General features: G+C 50.3%; 1 protein-coding gene across 2 annotated transcripts in view; it reads left to right on the top strand.

The window, feature by feature from the left end:
- LOC139276349 (phosphorylase b kinase regulatory subunit alpha, liver isoform-like) overlaps positions 1 to 23,366 on the top strand; it is a 374,428-nt gene that overhangs the window by 26,971 nt on the left and 324,091 nt on the right. For both annotated transcript variants that reach the window (XM_070894201.1, XM_070894200.1), the window contains exons 5-6: positions 6,945 to 7,027; positions 16,132 to 16,212. In XM_070894201.1, coding sequence (XP_070750302.1) covers positions 6,945 to 7,027; positions 16,132 to 16,212 — 164 coding nt within the window. The remainder of the gene's footprint in view (positions 1 to 6,944; positions 7,028 to 16,131; positions 16,213 to 23,366) is intronic.

The following is a 23,366-nucleotide window of genomic DNA, read 5'->3' as shown; positions in this document are numbered from 1 at the left end:
GAGCAGTGCAGATTGACCAGAATGAAACCGGGGCAAATTATGAGGACCAGGTTGCACGGACTGGGCTAGTATTCCCTGGAGTACAGAAGGTTGAAGGGTAATCGATTTGGGGTGTTAAAATGATAAAAAGTATTTGATTAAGTAGAAACTGGGGAGGGGTCCAGAACAAGGGGCACAATCTTAAAATTAGAGCCAGGCCGTTCAGGGGTGATATCAGGGAGCACTTCTTCACACAAAGGGCAGTGGGAATTTGGAACTCTGTCCCCCAAAAGGCTGGAGATGCTGGGGGTCAATTGAAAATTTCAAGTCTAAGATCGAGAGGCTTATCAGGTAAGGATATCAAAGGATATGGAGCAAAGGTGGGTAAATGGAGTTAAGATACAGATCAGCCATGATCAGATTGAATGGCAGAACAGGCTCAAGGAGCTGAGTGGCCTCCTCCTGCTCCGAGACAGGTATGAATCCATGCCAGCTATACCCCTGCAATGCAACGGTGACGGCACTGCAAAAGTATTTCATTGGCTGTGACGGGCTTTGGGACATCCCGAGGCTGTGAAAGAATAAATGCAAGGATTGATTGTCTCACCATTCCATGTGTCTGAATTTTGATGGTAACTGCTTAGATCTCTAACTGCTTAGAATAAATGCTAATGGTTGTGCACAAACTGATTGTCCTCCTGAAGTTTGTTTGCTGTAAACACACCCCAGTCCCCCCTCGAATTTAATTCTGCTTTCCTCTATTGCAGATAAGGTTTACATTTTAAACTGAGAATAGGCAGCACTCCCACCAGGCATTGGGTTCCATATGTGATCTGATTCTATAATATTGGTCATGAACTTTAATTTAATGTAACCGTATACTTTGTAGCATAATCTATGTGTATTGTTTAGGAGCTTGCTAGAGATTGTCACCGCTTGAAACTTTCTACTCTGTGAGGGTTTAAATCTTGTACAAAAGGAATCTAGGGGATGAAATTGCCCCTTTTTTAGCCCAGTTAGTGCCTCCGGGGGGGGCGCTAATCAGGCACAATGGGGTTTTACCTGGGGAGGGTGGGAGGGGCGCGACCACCTGCCAGACATTGCCCCAGAGGTTTAGGGGTCGCAGTCCCCACAGCAATGACGTCATCGGCGTGCGCGCCGACCCCTCACCGCCCCGTGGCACAATTACCACGAGGTTGGCATGGGCGGATGTAAAGGGGAGGCCTTTAGCACCCAGGCCGCCATCTTTATTTGTCGGCCGAATCTTGGGTTGGCCCGACAATGGCGGACCCCACGTCGACTGGGCCGTCATCGGGCAGCCCCGCACGGCGTTATGGCCGCTGGGCTGCTGGCCCGGTCAGTCGCGTCCCTGGGGGCCCAGTGGCAGCCACCAAAGTGCCTGCAGAGCGCGCAGTAGCCCTCCCCTTTAACTGAAGGGTGGGGTGATGTAGCGCGTTAGTGTTCTGCGGAACATCCGTGTAACGCTGGCCTGCTCCGTGAATTCAGCACATACTGCCACCTCAAAGGAAGCGCAGCGGGGGAGAGAGAGAGAGAGACCGAGATAGAGATAGCAGGGGAGACTGAGCCAGAGAGAGAGGGGGAGACTGAGCCAGAGACAGCGGGGGAGAGAGAGGGGGAGACAGCGGGGGAGACTGAGCCAGAGACAGCGGGGGAGAGAGAGGGGGAGACTGAGATAGAGACAGCGGGGAGACTGAGCCAGAGACAGCGAGGGAGAGAGAGGGGGAGACTGAGATAGAGACAGCGGGGGAGAGAGAGGGGGAGACTGAGCCAGAGACAGCGGGGGAGAGAGAGGGGGAGACTGAGATAGAGACAGCGGGGGAGAGAGAGGGGGAGACTGAGATAGAGACAGCGGGGGAGACTGAGCCAGAGACAGCGGGGGAGAGAGAGGGGGAGACTGAGATAGAGACAGCGGGGGAGACTGAGCCAGAGACAGCGGGGGAGAGAGAGGGGGAGACTGAGATAGAGACAGCGGGGGAGACTGAGCCAGAGACAGCGAGGGAGAGAGAGGGGGAGACTGAGCCAGAGACAGCGGGGGAGACTGAGCCAGAGACAGCGGGGGAGAGAGAGGGGGAGACTGAGATAGAGACAGCGGGGGAGAGAGAGGGGGAGACTGACCCAGAGACAGCGGGGGAGAGAGAGGGGGAGACTGAGCCAGAGACAGCGGGGGAGAGAGAGGGGGAGACTGAGATAGAGACAGCGGGGGAGAGAGAGGGGGAGACTGAGATAGAGACAGCGGGGGAGAGAGAGGGGGAGACTGACCCAGAGACAGCGGGGGAGAGAGAGGGGGAGACTGAGCCAGAGACAGCGGGGGAGAGAGAGGGGAGACTGAGCCAGAGACAGCGGGGAGAGGGAGGGGAGACTGAGCCAGAGACAGCGGGGGAGAGAGAGGGGGAGACTGAGATAGAGACAGCGGGGAAGAGAGAGAGGGAGACTGACCCAGAGACAGTGGGGGAGAGAGAGGGGGAGACTGAGATAGAGACAGCGGGGGAGAGAGAGGGGGAGACTGAGCCAGAGACAGTGGGGGAGAGAGAGGGGGAGACTGAGATAGAGACAGCGGGGGAGAGAGAGGGGGAGACTGAGCCAGAGACAGCGGGGGAGACTGAGCCAGAGACAGCGAGGGAGACTGAGCCAGAGACAGCGGGGGAGAGAGGGGGAGACTGAGATAGAGACAGCGGGGAAGAGAGAGTGGGAGACTGACCCAGAGACAGTGGGGGAGAGAGAGGGGAGACTGAGCCAGAGACAGCGGGGGAGACTTAGCCAGAGACAGCGGGAGAGAGAGAGAGGGGCAGACTGAGCCAGAGACAGCGGGGGAGACTGAGCCAGAGACAGCGGGGGAGAGAGTGGGGGAGACTGAGCCAGAAACAGCGGGAGAGAGAGAGGGGGGGACTGAGATAGAGACAGCGGGGGAGAGAGAGGGGGAGACTGAGCCAGAGACAGTGGGGGAGAGAGAGGGGGAGACTGAGCCAGAGAGAGGGGGAGACTGAGCCAGAGACAGCGGGGGAGAGAGAGGGGGAGACTGAGCCAGAGACAGCGGGGGAGAGAGAGGGGGAGACTGAGCCAGAGACAGCAGGGGAGAGAGAGGGGGAGACTGAGCCAGAGACAGCGGGGGAGACTGAGCCAGAGACAGCAGGGGAGAGAGAGGGGGAGACTGAGCCAGAGACAGTGGCGGAGAGAGAGGGGGAGACTGAGATAGAGACAGCGGGGAAAGAGAGGGGGAGACTGAGCCAGAGACAGCGGGAAGAGAGGAGACTGAGCGGAGACAGTGGGGGAGACTGCGGGGGCGAGAGCTGGGGAGACTGAGCCGGAGAGTGTGGGAGGGGTGGAAACGCGGAGGGGGGGGGGGGTGGGGAGGAGCGCGGGAGGGGGAGACAGTGGGGGAGACTGCGGGGCGGGGGGGGAACAGAGTGGGCGAGACAGAGCCGGAGACGGCGCTCCGCTTCCTTTGAGGGGCGTACGGCCCATTTGCGAATCTGGGACAGGTTTTACGGGCCGTGCGCAGGACGTCCGTCCCCGGAAGATAGCGCCCCCCAGTCGGGGCTAGTGCCAATCTCTAGCCCTTTTAATGTTTGGAGTATTTGGAGCTGAAATTGCCCCTTCCCTTAAAGCCTGTTACTATCGGAATTCGGTGGCCACGCTGCGGAGTGGAATGGCCGCTGACTTTTCGTGCAATGGCCGCCATTTTGAAAATTGCCGTGCTGCGGTATCCTGGCGGTGACCCGCTCCCCCCCCCCCACTGCTGCCGATCCATCCTAATTGCGTCATCAGAGCGCGCAATGCCGATGTGGCCCCCTGAACGCGGAGAAAATCTTGCTGCCGCCGCTTGGCACCACCAACACCTTTTCCTGTCGGTGCACTGTGTAAAATGGCGGTGCCATTGAAGGAGAGGACACACTGCCGCGGCCGCCATCCTATTTTATATTTGTCAGCTGACTTCCCGATCGGTCAGACAGTTATGCCCCCGGGTTTGGCTGGGCCGCCAATGGTCAGCATAGCACCCCCCCCTCTTGGCCGCTGGCCCGGCCGAAACCCTCCCTGTGGCCCAGTGGACTGAACGTAAATAAACTGATGATACAAAGATGGGAGGAAAAGCAATGTGTGAGGAGGACACAAAAAATCTGTAAAAGGACATAGACAGGCTAAGTGAGTGGGCAAAAATTTGGCAGATGGAGTATAATGTTGGAAAGTGTGAGGTCATGCACTTTGGCAGAAAAAAAATCAAAGAGCAAGTTATTATTTAAATGGAGAAAGATTGCAAAGTGCCACAGTACAGCGGGACCTGGGGGTACTTGTGCATGAAACACAAAAGGTTAGTATGCAGGTACAGCAAGTGATCAGGAAGGCCAATGGTATCTTGGCCTTTATTGCAAAGGGGATGGAGTATAAAAGCAGGGAAGTCTTGCTACAGTTATACAGGGTATTGGTGAGGCCACACCTGGAATACTGCGTGCAGTTTTGGTTTCTATATTTAAGGAAGAATATACCTGCTCTGCAGTTCAGAGAAGGTTCACTAGGTTGATTCTGGAGATGAGGGAGTTGACTTATGAGGAAAGGTTGAGTAGGTTGGGCCTCTACTCATTGGAACTCAGAAGAATGAGAGGTGATCTTATCGAAACGTATAATATTATGAGGGGGCTTGACAAGGTGAATGCAGAGAGGATGTTTCCACTGATGGGGGAGACTAGAACTAGAGGGCATGATCTTAGAATAAGGGTCCTCCCATTTAAAACAGAGATGAGGGGAAAATTCTTCTCTCAGAGGGTTGTAAATCTGTGGAATTCGCTGCCTCAGAGAGCTGTGGAAGCTGGGACATTGAATAAATTTAAGACAGAAATAGACCGTTTCTTAAACGATAAGGGTTTATGGGGAGCGGGCGGGGAAGTGGAGCTGAGTCCATGATCGGATCAGCCATGATCGTATTGAATGGCGGAGCAGGCTCGAGGGGCCACATGGCCTACTCCTGCTCCTATTTCTTATGTTCTTATGTTCTAAACGCAGAGCTCACAGCGGCCGACCCTTTAAGTGAAGGGGAGAGACGTGGTGACCTGCCAGCGCGATTACGTCATCAGCCCTACGCTCATGAGTGACAGCGGCGGACACTCTGCCCGCCCCCAACATCCACCCCTCCAGTGACCGAAACTCCGCCCCCATTATGAGTGACTTCTGGTTCGCTTGGGGGGAAAAAAGCCAAAGAGCGAAATTTCGTGCAAGAGGCTACCTCATCCACCGTGCGGGCGAAAACATCCGAAACTGGGTAGATGCGCCCCGTTTCTGGCGGGGAGGGGGGAGCAATTTCGGCCCCTTTATGTTTCCAGGGCCCTGTAGAGGTGGTGTGGTGTCTCCTCCATTTCACACAGCACGGACTGGAGCAGATATGCTGGCGGGGTGGCATGGTGGGGAATGCCCGAGCTGCATCCCTGCTCTGAGCCAAGGTGTGCCCAACACACACACCCTGAGAGAATAACGTACCATGTACCGACAATCTGCCTCTAAAGGGAGCGAATGTACTGCAAAGTGCTGCGCTTATCCTCTATCACTGTCGTTTGTCAGTGCTGCCCCACATGGAGCTGATCCAGAGCTCTGCTATCTGTCGAGCACAGTAAATCCCCCTATTATAACACAGATATCGGGTGGTGCAGCAGGCAGCCTGCTCTGCCGCAACGTTGAAAATTGCCTCCGATCATTGCTGCACTTTAATAGTTGATACAATGGTATAGCACAGAACGACGCCATTCGGCCCATCCAGTCTGCCGGCTCTTTCAAAGGTCAACCCACACAGTCCCTCTCCCCTGCTCTTTCCCCATATCCTGGCAATTGTCTCCCCCTCAGGTATTTATCCAATTGAAGGCTACGATTGACTCTGTTTCCACCGCCCTATCAGGCCGTGCATTCCAGATCCTTACCACTCGTTGTGTAAAAAGGCTTTTCCTCATGTCACTGCTGGGTCTTTTGCCAATCACCTTAAATCTCTGCCCTCTGGTTATTGACCCTTCAGCCAAAACTGTTTCTCTTCATTTCTTCCATCTCGACCCTTCACGATTTTAAACACCTCCATCAAATAGTTGGGTGACTCCATCAGAAGTGGATTAGTTGCTGAAACTCTAATCTGCGGCACTTGGCCAGGAGACATCAGCATCTTATCTTTCTTGGCTAAAGGAATGTAAATGGCCTCTATCGATATATGTGGCCGGATTTTCCGGTCCTCTGCGCTTGGTTTTTCGCCCCGGAGCGGCGGCAGGGGTGGGGTGTTCTGGGCAGGCGCTCAGCCGCGATCCTCGGGTCCGGTTTAGCGGCACCGCCCGGAAGAGCTGCGCGGTGTGTAACGCCCCCGGTTGTAACACCGGCGCTAGTTTTGACTCCCGCCTGAACTGTCCGCCCCACAGCGCGCCCTACACTGACCGCCTGGGAAATCGGGCGGGGAACCTATACCGACAGCGGAGAGGTCAGTAATGGACTCCTGAGCTAAGTGTCATTGTTTTTTCTGTTGATGTTTTTTGCGATTTATGTTGCAGAGGGATGGGTGATGCCCTGGGAATGTTTTTGTGGGTTTTTTCTCCCCCCCCCCCGGTGTCTCTGGGAGCGCTCCCTGCCCGGCTCTTTAGCTCGGGAGTTTCCCATCCTAACGCCCCGAGAGAGGTATACAACGCCTCCCTTAGAGCTGCGCCCCACACTCAGGCCCCGGCTGCCCAATGTTACTGACTCAGGCGCAAACTGTTCCCGGGCGCTAACCTTACCGCCCCGCCGCCATTACCGCCCCAAAATCAGCAAAGCCCAAGATCCAACCCTTGTGCCAGAAGATGTGTTTGAGCAGGATAGAATTGGCAATGTTTGCTGCTGCCTCAGGATGACTGACGATCAGCTCTGTTGGTTAGACTACAAATTAACCCTCCATGAAAGAGAAACCAATGATGTGAATCTGCATTAATTCGGTGTTTTACTCTCCATAGGATTACGCATCATTTTCACCCTTGATGAAGTATCGTTTATACAGAACCTTGTATTTTACATCGAGGCTGCCTATAAAGTTGCTGTGAGTATTTGCAGTTAGTAAGATCAGAAACTAAAGTAGCCGAGAATTCCAGCTACCTGTCTTACCTTGCTTGCTACTCGAGTACAACACTTGACTGATGGGTCAATTGTTAAATGCACGAATGGCACGGTGTGGAACTGAGCCTTACAGATGAGGAAGACCTGGGTTTGTGTTGAGCGGACTGATGGTGGGTGAAGGGATGCTGAGACAGGTCCGAGAATTCACCAAAACACCACTGTGCCTGGGGAAGAGAAAACTCAACAATGGTTTGCTGCTGCCGATTGCTATCCAGTGCTGCTGGAATGTGTAAGCTTGTGAGAATAGTATCAGTCTCGATGCCTATGTTCCTCCCCGTCCATTGCCCCTACCCCTGCCCTTCCATTGGTTGAAGGAAACATTGACGTGCTCAGCATCAATCCGTACCTGTAATGTATGTTCCCAGGTTTGTTGAGCTGTTGTGTACGTAAATAAACAGTCTAACTGAAACAGGAGTAGTGTAACTAACTGTGTCCTTTATAGCAACTCCCAAAATGGTGTCCCAAACCAGCATGAACCAGAATGTTTACAGCAACTGTGAATAGCTCCTGCAGGGTCCTAATGCCCATCTAGTATCCTGTAACAAACAGAGTATGAACACAACATATTTCCCCCCATTCTGAAAACACAGTCTATGAATAGACAAAGTCCTTGAGATAGCCAGGCCGTGTTCTGATACGCTGAGACCGGCGTGGAGCTTGCGGTGTTTGATCAAGGGTTTCGGTTGGGAAATAGAACGGTGCCTCTGTTCCATCCTGCTGGTCTGTTGGTCTGTGAATTGGGATCAGTCTACGAGCGTTCTATCGAGTTCCATCATTGAGCTCGTAGGTGTGAGGGCTGAACTTTCACCCGATCTGTTTTGGAGGCGAAAGTGAAGATGCGAGCTTATGACTCCGGTTTGGGTGCTGAACTCTGACCCAATCTCCGTTCTTCAGCTGGGGCTTTTGAGCGCGTCGTTTTGTGTCAGTGTACGACTTGGCTTTTCATTGGCGTTCCGAAATCTGGGATGTGAGTGTGGTTATCTTCGCGCTAGGTTTGGCTGGGGGTTTGAGAATGTTCAGTAGCCGGCGAAGACTCCACCCAATCATGGGCTCAGCGGGTGTCTTCCCCGTTCGCGAGTGTTTTGTCGAACGGTATGTGCGGAGAATGGTTTGAATTCCTTCGTCGAATGTTTGGCCTGCTGTGAGGTTGGCTTTCAAACCCTCTTTGATGACGCGGTTAAATCACTCAACACCTCCATTGCTTCGAGGATTGTACCGAGCAGTAAGGCGATGCTCGATAGCATGATGAGTGAGGAAATCCGCGAACTGGTCGGACACAAACTGTTGTCCATTGTCAGTGATTATCACCTCTGGGAGGCCCCACTTTGTCACTATTCTGCAGCGTATTTCACAATCGTTGATGAGGTCACTGAACTTGTAGCAATTTCTGGCCATTTGGAATGCAGGTCATGTACTACAACAAGGAAACGCTGGTGCTGTGGAGCTGCTTCAACTGGACCGAAGATATCTAACTGAAGTGTGGCCATGGAATGGTCTTCATTGGCGCTGGTCGGATATTTGTGGCCTTTTCGCTCAGACTGCATGCTTCACAGTGTGAGACAAACTCCTCGATGTGGGTGTCAGTCACAGGCCACCATACTGAATCGCGACATCTCTGCTTCATGCGGACAATGCCAGGGTGTCCATCGTGTGCCAGTGAGAGAACGCGCTGTTGAAGCGGCTTGGGAATTACTGCTCTATCACCACGAGCTAGGCAGCCATCGTTCCAAACGGAAAATTCATCGCCAAGTCTGTGGAAGGTTTTCAGCTCTTCCAGAATTTGTTTAGGCTGCTCAGTCTGGAGGGAGTGGCACACATGCTGGAGCGCAGCATCACTCTGTGATTCGGTTTTGAGTTTGTCGCAGGAGATAATGTTTCTAATGGACTGAGTGATGATCGACGTGACATGTGTGTCATCATCTGTGAACATTCAGCACCAGAGTCCGAAGCAGGTTTCGAGCAGCTGAGCATGTCTCTATGTTTCCAAGTGGGCAAGGGAGAACCAGTTGATGTGGTGTATTTGGACTTTCAGAAGTCTTTCGACAAGGTCCCACACAAGAGATTAATGTGCAAAGTTAAAGCACATGGGATTGGTGCTGACGTGGATTGAGAACTGGTTGGCAGACAGGAAGCAAAGGGTAGGAGTAAATGGGTACTTTTCAGAATGGCAGGCAGTGACTAGTGGGGTACCACAAGGTTCTGTGCTGGGGCCCCAGCTGTTTACATTGTACATTAATGATTTAGACGAGGGGATTAAATGTAGTATCTCCAAATTTGCGGATGACACTAAGTTGGGTGGCAGTGTGAGCTGCGAGGAGGATGCTATGAGGCTGCAGAGTGACTTGGATAGGTTAGGTGAGTGGGCAAATGCATGGCAGATGAAGTATAATGTGGATAAATGTGAGGTTATCCACTTTGGTGGTAAAAACAGAGAGACAGACTATTATCAGCATTAAGTGTAATGTTATGTGTAGCAAGTCGAGCCATAACTGTGTGAAGTCGCTGGTCATGTTCTTCCATTGTCTATCCATGGACGACGATATCGTCAAGCAGATTGAGGGCTCCCTCTGTGCCTGTGAGCATAGAAGTGACAGAAGATAGTCCGTAGGGCATGTGTCGATACTGATACAGACCATCATGCATCGTGAATGCCATGAGCAGTTTGTTGTCCTCCGCTAGTGGTATTTCCAGGTAACTGCGGCACATGTCGAGTTTCGTAAAAACTGTTGAGCCGTGGAATTCTGAAGACAGTTCGTCGATGGTAGGAAGAGGGTACTTGTCGGGGATGATGGCCTGGTTGACCTCTTTCAGGTCGATGCATAGGCGGATCTGCCCATTTTTACACCAAGCAAAGACTAAGTTTGAGATCCAGGGTGAGGAGTCAATGCTCTCAATGATTCCTTGAGATTCGAGTCGCATTAATTCTGCGGACATTCGGTCGCGAACCGCAAATGGGAGACGGCAAAGTCACTGCGTAACCGGTTTGACGGAAGGGTCAACGCGGGGATGATGACAGAATTTTGTTGTCACTCCAAACCCTGTGAAGATTGAGGGATACTGCTTGTCAAAGTCCGCCGTGTACACAGGTGTGCCAGTTGGGTCGTAAACTTTGAACCCAAGCTTGTCAAAAAGGTCAACACCCATGAGGCTCGTCCCTTCGCGATGTAAAAGGAAAAGTTCTCCAATGTTATGTCGTTGTAGTATATCGGGACAGATATGACCCCAAGTACCTCAATTTTGGAGGCGGAGTACGCATGTAGAGTGGAAGTTGCGGGCTGCAGTTGACAGTGCGTGAAGTGGGTTTTGTGCACAGCCTCGCTCAAAATGGAGACTTTGGCTCCAAGGTCAATGAGGAGGCAGGGCGTGCCGTCAATGTTTACATCACAGTCCTTGAATTTGCCCGAACCGATGTGCGAAATGTCACTAACTGTGTAAACCATACTGGGTTCATTACTATCGGGGTTGTGCACATGTCAAATATGCTGTGATGAGCAACAGACACTAGCAAAGTGGTTCATTTTACCACAGAGCATTTCTTCCCACGTGCAGGACTCTTTGCTGAGTGTGATTTGTCCCCACAGTTAAAGCAGTGGAAGTTAGGCCCTTGATCCGCAGTGGGTGGCTTATTACTAGCCCTGGTTCTCTGCTGTGATTTTCACTTTGGACGAACACCTTGCACATGGGCTGTAGCTGCAGTCTGCTGCACAGGGGAGCAGGGGATCGCATCGCTTTTGAATCAGAAAGCGCTGATTCGATTTGGATGGCCAAATGAGTTGCTTTGTCCAATGACAATTTATCGTCCTCCATTAGCAAGCGTTCCCGAATGCAGGGAATCGTTATTTTCTCAATAATTTGATCCCTGACCATTTCCTCTGTGAGTGCTCCAAAGTTACACGTAGCGGCCGGTTCAGTTAATGCAATGATGTACTGTTTGATCGGTTCGCTGTTCCCTTGCCCCCTTTGATGAAATTGGTATCTCTCCATCACGATACTTTTCTTTGGCCCAAAATAGTTCTCGAGGGCGCGCACCGCTTTGTCGTAGCACTCCGTGTCTTTGATTTGGCCAAAGATGCGTTGACCTTCGGTGCCGAGGCAGTGGATAAGTATTGCATGACGGCGAGCTGGTGTAACGTTGTCGCCATCTAACCCACTCGCCGTGATGGATGTAGGAAAACGTTTTATCCATCTCGGACACAGGATTGGAGGGTCCCCGGGTGTGGAGAGGAAAGGCGGGGGGAGTTAATTTGAGTCATCCTCGTCGGCAAATTATGTTGCGTACGTAAGTAACCAGGCTAACCGAAACAGGAGTAGTGTAACTAACTGTGTCCTTTATAGCAACTCCCAAAATGGTGTCCCAAACCAGCATGAACCAGAATGATTACAACAACTGTGAATAGCTCCCGCAGGGTCTTAATGCCTGTCTAGTGTGCTGTAACAAACAAATAGAGTATGAACACAACACTGTTGAGTTGGGAGTGGCTGAGCCAGTCACGTGATGTTCCCACAAGACTCAATAAAACCCCAGCCAGTTGGGTTTGGGGGATCCACGATGAAGCAGGTGGTTGTGAGCCTGGTGGATGAACTGGTAATGTTTAGTGTGATTGTTAAACCTTTGCTAATAAACCAACTAGTTCTTAATAGCAATGTGTTGCTGTGAATTCTTAAGCAAAGAACCCATGAAGCAAATACATTACGGTACCTTTGGAGGGGAGGTAAAACTGAGGTAAGAAGTTTAAAAAGAAGAAAAAAATATCCAGCGGAATTGTGTGAAGACCAATTCACGATTAGTAAAATTGGGGCAAATGTTACATTTCAAGGATGTAACCTTCGCCCCCTCCTATTTCTCCTCAATATGCTTCCCCTCAGCGACATCATCCGAAAACACAGCATCAGGTTCCATGTGCAGAGCTGGGTGTTGTCAGTGTCTCTGACACCACCTCTTTCCACCCCTCCACTGCCTCTGATTTGTCACGCTGCTTGTCCGACATCCAGTATTGGATGAGCAGACATTTCATTCAACTAAATATTGGGAAGACCGAAGCCATTGTCTTCGGTTCCTGCTGCAAACTCCGTTCCCCAGCCACTGACTCCATCTCCCTCTCTGCCCACTGTCCGGGGCTGAACCAGACTGTACACGACCTTGCAGTCCTGTTTGACCCTGAGCTGAGCTTCTGACCCTGTATCCTTTCCATCACTAAGCCCGTCTATTTCCACCTCCGTAACATCACCCATCTCCACCCCTGCCTCAGCTCATCTGTCGCTGAAACCCACATCCGTGCCTTTGTTACCTCCAGTCTTGACGACTACAGCGCACTCCTGGCCAGTCTACCATATTTAGTCCTCCATAAACTTGAGCTCATCCAAAACTCTGCCGCCCGTGTCCTAACTTGCACCGAGTCCCGTTCGCCCTTCACCCCTGTGCTCGCTGACCTACATTGGCTCCCGGTTTCAGCATTGCCTTAATTTTAAAATTCTCATCCTTGTGCTCAGATCCCTCCATGGCCTCACCCCTCCCTATCTCTGTAATCTCCTCCAGCCTCACAAAGTCCGAGATCTCTGCGCTCCTCTAATTCTGGCCTCTTGTGCATCCCTGATTTTCATCATTCCACTATTGCCGACCGTGCCTTCAGCTGCCTGGGCCCTAAGCTGTGGAATTCTCTCCTTAAACCTCTCCACCTCTCTCCTCCTTTAAGACGCTCCTTTGGAACCTCCTTTTTTGACCAGGCCTTTGGTCACCTGTCCTAATATCCTATTCTATGGCTTGGTGTCAATTTTCTTGTCAGATGACACTCGTGTGAAGCGCCTTGGGACGTTTTACTTTGTTATATTAATCAGCGTCCTTGTCCAGGCTAACATCCCCAGTATTGAAGCACTGACCACACTTGATCAGCTTCGCTGGGCAGGCCACATAGTTCGCATACCAGATACGAGGCTCCCTGAGCAAATGCTTTATGCTTCTTCATGGTAAACGAGCCAAGGGAGGACAGTGGAAACGTTATAAGGACACCCTCAAAGCCTCCCTGGTAAAGTGTGACATCACCACTGACACCTGGAAGACCCTGGCCGAAGGCCACCCGAGGTGGAGACAGTGCATCCGGAGGAGAGCGTCGAGCTCTTCGAGTCTCAACACAAAGAGCGTGAAGAGGCCAAGCACAGGCAGCGGAAGGAGCGCGTGGCAAACCAGCCCCACCCACCTCTTCCCTCGACGAATGTCTGTCCCACCTGTAACAGGGTCTATGGCTCTCGTATCGGACTGTTCAGCCATCAAAGAACTCACTTTGGGAGTGGAAGCAAATCTTCCTCGATTCCGAGGGACTGCCTATGAGTGAGTGATGAGTATATTAATATAAGTTGTTGTTGTATTGCAAGTTATTGATAGTGATGGAAACATCTGGTGACAGCAACTAAGTTTTACAACATTTTCCTTATTAAGTTGGTGCCTAAATATGGATCTACATTTAGCTTTGATGCACCTGCTCACCTAGACATGAGCAAAGTAGTCCATGTATTCTATGACTGCCAATGTTGAGGCGAGTGTAGATGGTGAGGAACTCGTGTATATTTAATAAGACAGTGGTTCTCAACATAGTTACAAAGAGACAAACACAGGACTGATGTCGAGAAGCATTTCTTCACACAATAAACTCGAAGCGTGCAGGATGCAGTGAGTTGCTGTGAGCGGGGAGCATTTGTTCTCTGGGAGGATCGATTGGCTGAGCTGAATGAGGTCCCCTCCACTGTACTTATCCTGGTTAACCTTTTGCTTACTATTACCCAGAATAACTTTCAAAAGGTAATTGGATAAATACTTGAAGGGGAAACATTTTCAGGGCTCTGGGGGAAAGAGCCGGGGAGGACTGGGGCTAACTGGGTTGCTCTTTCAGAGACCCGGTACAGCCACGATGGGCCGAACGGCCTCCTTCCGTGCTGTATCATTCTATGAATAGGTGTGGCAGTTTAACGCTGCAAATTAAGATTGGCTTAATCGTGCAGCATTACCATTGCTTTAAAGTACTTTTATTGTATTTAAAGTACTCGCCCTATAATATATAATCAAAAAATAAATGAATTCATTCTACTCCGAAATTAAGTGCACCAATATCTGTGTGCTTGCTAAATGATATATATTGCAATAGACTGCTTTCCTTTTACATATGAACAAATATTTTAGGCTTAACTACTTCACAGAGTAGGATAGTGCCAATCGATTTCACACCGAGCCTGATAGTGTTTTGGTGAAAGTGTATAATATAAAAAGAAAAAGAAAGACTTGGATTTGTAGAGCGCCTCTCATGACCACCGGACATCACAAAGCGCAGTCAGTGTTGTAATGTGGGAAACGCAGCAGCCAATTTGCGCACAGCAAGCTTCCACAAACAGCAATGTGATAATAAGCCGATAATCTGTTTTTTGAGAGATAAATATTGTCCAGGACACCAGGGATAACTCCCCTGCTCTTCTTCGAAAAAGTGCCTTGAGATCTTTTACGTCCACCTGAGAGGGCAGACGGAGCCTCAGTTTAACGTTTTATCCGAAAGAAGGCACCTCCGACAGTCCCCCAGCTGGAGTGTCAGCCTGGATTTTTTTTGTGCTGTAGTCCCTGGAGTGGGACTTGAACCCACAACCTTCTGACTCTGAGGCAAGAGAGCTGCCCACTGAGCCATAGCTGATACTTTGAATTCTCTGAATTTTGGAATTGGTCAGATGGACTGCAGTGCTGTACATTCCGGAGTAAACTTGCTGGTTATTTGAGTTTGCTTTGGCTGCTGCACTTTGTCCTGCCATCATGGACCTGACGCCATTGTGCATTAATAGGTAGATTCCGCAGTCCCACTCTCAATGGGGACACCGGCCAGCAAAGCTGTGCTTTAGCCCTGTCGCTGGCTCTCAGCCCCATCAACTGTGGCTCCTGTCGAAGCCACCGATTCAAGGCAAGACTCTTAACACAAGCAGGCCGTCAGATTGTTAGTTTATTTTTACTTGCATACAAGGGGAGAGTGCCCTAGACAAAGGCTAGGGTACCAACTCCGCAATCCACAGAAATTGAAACATATTTATACACCCGAGTAAACAACAGCTATCCTATGTGATGGTTCCTCTTTTTGTAATAGTGCAGAGTCTAGCAGTTTACTTTTTTTTTTTGAAATTCATAGCCAATCGTTCCAATTCTTTGTCAAATCACAAACGCCAGAGGTCACCTTGCACACGCCAAGGATCACTCTGCGCCAATGCTCTTAGCCAAAAGGCCTAGAGCCACTGCACCGTTCCTGGAAGTACTGCAATACCAGGTTCGTGCCATGGAGGTGGATGGGTCAGGTCCCCCACACACCTCCATGGAGGTGGATGGGTCAAGCCACCCCACCCACCTCCTGTTTACTTAATTACCTCATCAGTGTTATCCAATGGATACTTGTCTTAGCTACCCTTTCCTTATTTTGGGCTAACCTCTCCTTGCCCCCTGTACACTGTGTCTGGTTTTTGGTTATCACATCCTCATTGTGATTATAATTAAACAGAAAAGACAGATGACCTCAGCTGCTGTAAGGTATTGCAACCCGTGGTTTCAACTGCTGACAGCTTGTTTGGTATAGTTGCTGAAGTAAGCTCTAATTCTTAGGTTGACCGAATATAATGTCCCAGCATGCCTTGCAATCTATGGTTGCTCCTTTATCTATCTTTCCACACTCCCCATTGGGAATGCATGCCCTCGAGGGTGGCAGTTTGGTCATGCTAAGTCCAGAATCGCGATTTGCCAAACTCACCAATTGAACCAATTGGAAACCTACCTGCAACCTCACTATCTGTCACCACTGTCAATGCAATATTATAGCTAGCTTTAATCATCAGCCGAAATCCTTATCGACCTCACTGAAATGTAGTTGCCTTTAAATTTGACGTTCTGCATTGATAGGATCTGCAATTGAATGAAAGATTAATGGCAACTATTCATGGGTGTGAAATATGCACAATGTCAGTAATGGAAGTGTTGGTATTTGTAGCTAATCTTTGCTCTCCCTTTGGCCTCAGGATTACGGCATGTGGGAGCGTGGAGATAAAACGAACCAGGGAATAGCGGAACTGAATGCAAGTTCGGTGGGCATGGCCAAGGTAATTAACAACAAATTCAATAACCAATGCAAGTGTCACTGTGTTATCATCACACATCAGTGAGGCAACTCGTCATGGAGGAGGAGGAGGGTTTGTACCATTCTCCACTATCACTGGCTCACTCCTTCATGCTGCAAAATCTAGAATGATTCCTGTTGATCCCTCTTTCAATGTGGGCGAGTACTTGGAGCTGTCATGATCTTTTATGGTAATTGCCTTCAAACCTCTCTTATTGCTATATTTGTGTCATAAAGCAGAGACAGTTCATCCCTTAAACTCCAGCTCCTCTGGGAATAATGTCTGTTTTCATTGGGAAGGCATTGAATTGAATTATATCGCAAACAAATCTAACAAGTTCAATATATTCACATTCACAAAACATTATAGGAACGATGTGATTGCACTAGAGAGGGTGCAGAGGAGTGTTATGAGGATGTTGCCTGGTCTGGAGAATTTTAGCTATGAGGACAGATTGGATAGGCTGGGGTGGTTTTCTTTGGAACAGAGGAGGCTGAGGAGAGACCTTATTGAGGTGTATAAAATTATGAGGGGTCTGGATAGAGTGGATAGGACGGACCTATTTCCCTTAGCAGAGGGGTCAACAACCAGGGAGCATAGATTTAAAGTAATTGGGGGGAGGTTTAGAGGGGATTTGAGGGGAAATGTCTTCACCCAGAGGGTGGTGGGGGTCTGGAACTCACTGCCTGAAAGGGTGGTAGAGGCAGAAACCCTCACCACATTTAAAAAGTACTTGGATGTGCACTTGAAGTGCCGTAACCTACAGGGCTATGGACCAAGAGCTAGAAAGTGGGATTAGGCTGGATAGCTCTTGGTTGGCCGACGCGGACGATGGGCCGAAATGGCCTCCTTCCGTGCTGTAAATTTCTCTGATTCAATGTAGCCCACATTAGCATGCTTGGTGTCACCTGTAAGTAGGAGTTCTGTATCCCAGTAAAAGATCTGATGGGACACGAGCTTTGTCATGTCAATAGTTCTCCTGCACTCTCGGATGCTAAGGATGTTATGCATGCTCTTGTGTTTGTAACGTAATGAGCAACGTGACAACATAGTGAAACCTGTCATGAAGACCATTTGTCTTTAGCGATGGCGTGTCCAGAATTACTGTGTGATTCCAGTCAGAACTCCTCTTCCTGAATTCACCACCTGTTGAACTGAGGTATTCCAAAGATGCAATTTAAAGAGTATGTCACGAGATGCTGCGAAATACAATTGCATTTGCACATTTGGCTGGATAACTGCCAAGTAAGAGAGTCAGGAGGGAGTTATGGTCAACCTCGGAAACGAAAATGGCCAATTGTACTGTTGCCAGCATGCTCTGGGCTCCAGTTTCCTCTTGCTGGCTGTCAGTCGGGAGAATCGTGACGATGGGTTGGTCACACTGTTCTCACGCTGGGTATTACTGTGTCCTCAGCCAGTGCAGACACCTCCTGGCTCAGACTAGCTCAGACCCAGCTCCGTGGCTAAGCTCGTGCAAAGGACCGACCTCTGACCATTCTTTGGGCTATTGACCGCCTTCTCCCAATGGAGGAGCCCTGGCTGACCAACCCCTAAATGGTGGGCTTCCATCGTAAGAGAGATATGTCACCAATCATTTTCATCAGACAAGGATGCCGTATTCGTAAATATTGAGACATTGCAATGATATGAACATAAGAATTAGGAGCAGGAGTAGGCCATACGACCCCTCGAGCCTGCTCCGCTATTTAATAAGATCATGGCTGATCTGATCATGGACTCAGCTCCACTTTCCTTCAGCTCCCCATAACCCTTTACTCCCTTATCGCTCAAAAATCTGTCTATCTCCACCTTAAATATATTCAATGACCCAGTCTCCACAGCTCTCTCGGGCAGAGAATTCCACAGATTTACAACCCTCTGAGAGAAGAGAGTCCTCCTCATCTCCGTTTTAAATGGGCAACCCCTTATTCTAAAACTATGTCCCCTAGTTCTAGATTCCCCTATGAGTGGAAATATCCTCTCTGCATCCACCTTATCAAGACCCCTCAGTATCTTATGTTTCAATAAGATCACCTCTCATTCTTCTAAACTCCAATGAGTAGAGGCCCAATCTGCTCAACCTTTACTCATAAGTCAACCCCCTCATCTCCGGAATCAACCTAGTAAACCTTCTCTGAACTGCCTCCAATGCAACTATATCCCTCCTTAAATACAGAGACCAAAACTGTACGCAGTACTCCAGGTTTGCCCTCACCAATACCCTGTACAGTTGTAGCAGGACTTCTCTGCTTTTATACTCTATCCCCCTTGCAATAAAGGCCAACATTCCATTTGCCTTCCTGATCACTTGCTGTACCTGCATACTAACTTTTTGTGTTTCATGCACAGGGACCCCCAGATCCCTCTGTACGTAGCATTTTGTAGTCTCCATTGACATAATAATTTGCTTTTTTTATTCATCTTACTAAAATGGATAACCTCCCATTTTCCCACATTATACTCCATCTGTTAAATTTTTGCCCACTCACTCAGCCTGTTTACATCCCTTTTCAGATTCTTTGGGGCCAAAATTGCCCCTTTCATTAAGGCCTGTTACCGCCGGAAATCAGCAGCTGTGCTGGAGAGGGCAATGGCCGCCGACTTTTCCTGCCAGGGCCGCCATTATCAAAATCCCACTCCCGTGTTAACCCGACGGTGCTCCGACACCGCCCCCCCCCCCCCCCCAACCGCTGCCGATCCGAATAAAAAAAAACAAAGAGCGGAATGTCGCTCAAGAGGCGACCTCAACCACTGCAGCGGAAAAAACACGCCCATTTCGGGTGGGGGGCAATTTTGGCCCCTTTGTGTCCTCCTCACAATTTGCTTTCCCAAGTATCTTTGTATCATCATCAAACTTGACTACATTATACTCAGTCCCATCATCCAAGTCATTAATATAGACTGTAAATAGTTGAGGCCCCAGCACCGATCCCTGCGGCACCCCATAATGACTATGTGCCAACCGGAAAATGACCCATTTATCCTGACTCTCTGTTTTCTGTTAGTTAGCCAATCCTCTATCCATGCTAATATATTACCCCCACCCCCTGAGCTGGGGTCAACAACCAGGGGGCATAGATTTTAAGTTATTGGTAGGAGGTTAAGAGGGGATTTGAGGGAAATCTCTTCACCCAGAGGGTGGTGGGGGTCTGGAACTCACTGCCTGAAAGGGTGTTAGGGGCAGAAACCCTCACCACATTTAAAAAGTACCTGGATGTGCACCTGAAGTACCGTAACCTACAGGGCTACAGACCAAGAGCTGTAAAGTGGGATTAGGCTGGGTAGCTCTTGGTCGGCCGGCGCAGACACGATGGGCCGGAATGGCCTCCTTCCGTGCTGTAAATTTCTATGATGCTATTCTATGATTATACAAAAGTCTGAGGGAACCAGCAACAATTGGGTCGGGGAAGCCAGGAGAACCTTTCTCATTGACCTTTGCACCGGCCCCAGATTTCCCAGCTCTATGCACTAGGCAGCCACTGGAGATGCCCATGCAGTGGCTCTGGTGTAGGATTATTCTGATTAATTTGTCCGTATGCTTGTGGAAATAACCCTATTACTAATTCTAACCTTGAGCAGAGGCTGCTACCAAGGCTCATCATGATAGACAGTCCCTCAAAATCTAGGAAGACTTGCTTCCACTCTAAAAGTGAGTTCTCAGGTGACTGAACAGTCCAATACGGAATTACAGTCCCTGTCACAGGTGGGACAGAAAGTGGTTGAATCAAAGTGTGGGTGGGACTGGTTTGCTCCTTCCGCTGCCTGCGCTTGATTTCTGCATGCTCTCGGCGACGAGACTCGAGGTGCTCAGCCCTCCCAGATGCACTTCCTCCACTTAGGGTGGTCTTTGGCCAGGGACTCCCAGGTGTCAGTGGGGATGTTGCACTTTATCAGGGAGACTTTGAGGATGTCCTTAAAACGTTTCCTCTGCCCACCTGGGGATCGCCTGCCGTGTAGCAGTTCAGAGTAGAGTGCTTGCTTTGGGAGTCTTGTGTTGGCCATGCAGACAATGTGGCCTGCCCAACGGAGCTGGTCAAGTGTTGTCAGTGCTTCGATGCTGGTCTAAGGCTACCATACTTAAGAACATAAGGACATAAAAAATAGGAGCAGGAGTAGGCCATACGGCCCTTCGAGCCGACTTCGCCATTTAATAAGATCATAGCTGATCATCGACCTCAACTCCTCTTTCCCGTCGAATCCCCATATCCCTTGATTCCCCGAGAGTCCAAAAATCTATCGATCTCAGCCTTGAATATATTCAGAGTCTCAGCCCCCACCGCCCTCTGGGGCAGAGAATTCCAGAGATTCAGCACCCTCTGAGTGAAGAAATTCCTCCTCATCTCTGTCCTAAGACTGTGCCCCCTGGTTCTAGACCCTCCAGCCCTAACCTCTCAGCATCTACCCTGTCAATCCCCCTCAGAATCGTGTAGGTTTGACTTTATTCTATAACACTAAGCAACAGCTGTAAATGACAGTTACAGCTGCGGTGTATGGTTCCCAATGCGGATGGACCGGGCCGCTGATCTGGGGAGGTACCAGAAGTGCCGATCGAAGCGATTCTTCGTGTTGCCTCCCAGTAGCACACTGTTCATTCACCTTTAATGCAGTTTTGAGGTTTTGTCTTCAGACTCCCACAAAAGGGGCCTCTTTGTCATTGTTACTTTTGTCGTAGTGTCCAAAGCCGGGACCGTTTCAGTTCTGTCTGCTATCTACTGCTTTTTAACAGTGGACAAAGTCTGTTGTTTGTGATTAACTTATAGGCTGGGCTTTCCATAAAACCGAGAAACAAATGTCCAATAGAAATGGCCCAAAGCAGTCCTGTACCCAACACAGAGAGACCTACAGATCACTGGGAGACACAGTCCCTGGGGATAGATCTACAGATCACTGGGAGACACAGTCCCTAGGGATAGACCTACAGATCATTGGGAGACACAGTCCCTGGGGATAGATCAACAGATCACCGGGAGACACAGTCCCTGGGGACAGACCTACAGATCACTGGGAGACACCGTCCCTGTGGATAGACTTACAGATCACTGGGAGACTCAGTCCCTGGGGATAGATCTACAGATCACTGGGAGACACAGTCCCTGGGAATAGATCTACAGATCACTGGGAGACACAGTCCCTGGGGACAGATCTACAGATCACTGGGAGACACAATCCCTGGGGATAGATCTACAGATTACTGGGAGACACAGTCCCTGGGGAGAGATCTACAGATCACTGGGAGACACAGTCCCTGGGGATAGACCGACAGATCACTGGGAGACACAGTCCCTGGGGACAGACCTACAGATCACTGGGAGACACTGTCCGTGGGGATAGATCTACAGATCACTGTTCGACACAGTCCCTGGGATAGACCGACAGATCACTGGGAGACACAATCCCTGGGGAAATATCTACAGATCACTGGGAGACACAATCCCTGGGGACAGACCTACAGATCACTGGGAGACACAGTCCCTGGGGATAGATCTACAGATCACTGGGAGACACAGTCCCTGGGGATAGATCTACAGATCACTGTGAGACACAGTCCCTGGGGATAGATCTACACATCACTGGGAGACACAGTCCCTGAGGACAGACCTATAGATCACTGGGAGACACAGTCCCGGGGGATAGATCTACAGATCACTGGGAGACACAGTCCCTGGGGAAAGACCTACATATCACTGGGAGACACAGTCCCTGGGGATAGATCGACAGATCACTGGGAGACACAGTCCCTGGGCATAGATCTACAGATCACTGGGAGACACAGTCCGTGGGGACAAACCTACAGATCACTGGGAGACACCGTCCCTGTGGATAGACCTACAGATCACCGGGAAACTCAGTCCCTGGGGATAGATCTACAGATCACTGGGAGACACCGTCCCTGTGGATAGACCTACAGATCACTGCGAGATACAGTCCCTGGGGACAGATCTACAGATCACTGGGAGACACAATCCCTGGGGATAGAAATACAGATCACTGGGAGACACAGTCCCTGGGGATAGATCTACAGATCACTGGGAGACACAGTCCCTGGGGATAGACCGACAGATCACTGGGAGACACAGTCCCTGGGGACAGACCGACAGATCACTGGGAGACACTGTCCCTGGGGATAGATCAACAGATCACTGGGAGACACAGTCCCTGGGAATAGACCGACAGATCACTGGGAGACACAGTCCCTGGGGACAGACCGACAGATCACTGGGAGACACTGTCCCTGGGGATAGATCAACAGATCACTGTTCGACACAGTCCCTGGGGATAGACCTACAGATCACTGGGAGACACAGTCCCTGGGGATAGATCTGCAGATCACTGGGAGACACAGTCCCTGGGGATAGATCTACAGATCACTGTGAGACACAGTCCCTGGGGATAGATCTACACATCACTGGGAGACACAGTCCCTGGGGATAGAGCTACAGATCACTGGAAGACACCGTCCCTGTGGATAGACCTACAGATCACTGGGAGACACAGTCCCTGTGGAAAGACCTCCAGATCACTGGGAGACACCGTCCCTGGGGACAGATCTACAGATCACTGGGAGACACAGTCCCTGGGGTTAGAAATACAGATCACTGGGAGACACAGTCCCTGGGGATAGATCTGCAGATCACTGGGAGATACAGTCCCTGTGGACAGATCTACAGATCACTGGGAGACACAATCCCTGGGGATAGAAATACAGATCACTGGGAGACACAGTCCCTGGGGATAGATCTACAGATCACTGGGAGACACAGTCCCTGGGGATAGACCGACAGATCACTGGGAGACACAGTCCCTGGGGACAGACCGACAGATCACTGGGAGACACTGTCCCTGGGGATAGATCAACAGATCACTGGGAGACACAGTCCCTGGGAATAGACCGACAGATCACTGGGAGACACAGTCCCTGGGGACAGACCGACAGATCACTGGGAGACACAGTCCCTGGGGATAGATCAACAGATCACTGTTCGACACAGTCCCTGGGGATAGACCTACAGATCACTGGGAGACACAGTCCCTGGGGATAGATCTGCAGATCACTGGGAGACACAGTCCCTGGGGATAGATCTACAGGTCACTGTGAGACACAGTCCCTGGGGATAGATCTACACATCACTGGGAGA

The sequence above is a fragment of the Pristiophorus japonicus genome, chromosome 11 (genome assembly GCF_044704955.1).
Source record: "Pristiophorus japonicus isolate sPriJap1 chromosome 11, sPriJap1.hap1, whole genome shotgun sequence".
Taxonomy (NCBI): Eukaryota; Metazoa; Chordata; class Chondrichthyes; family Pristiophoridae; genus Pristiophorus; species Pristiophorus japonicus.
The sequence above is the reverse complement of the archived record's forward strand: the minus strand, read 5'-3'. Positions and strand labels throughout refer to the sequence as shown.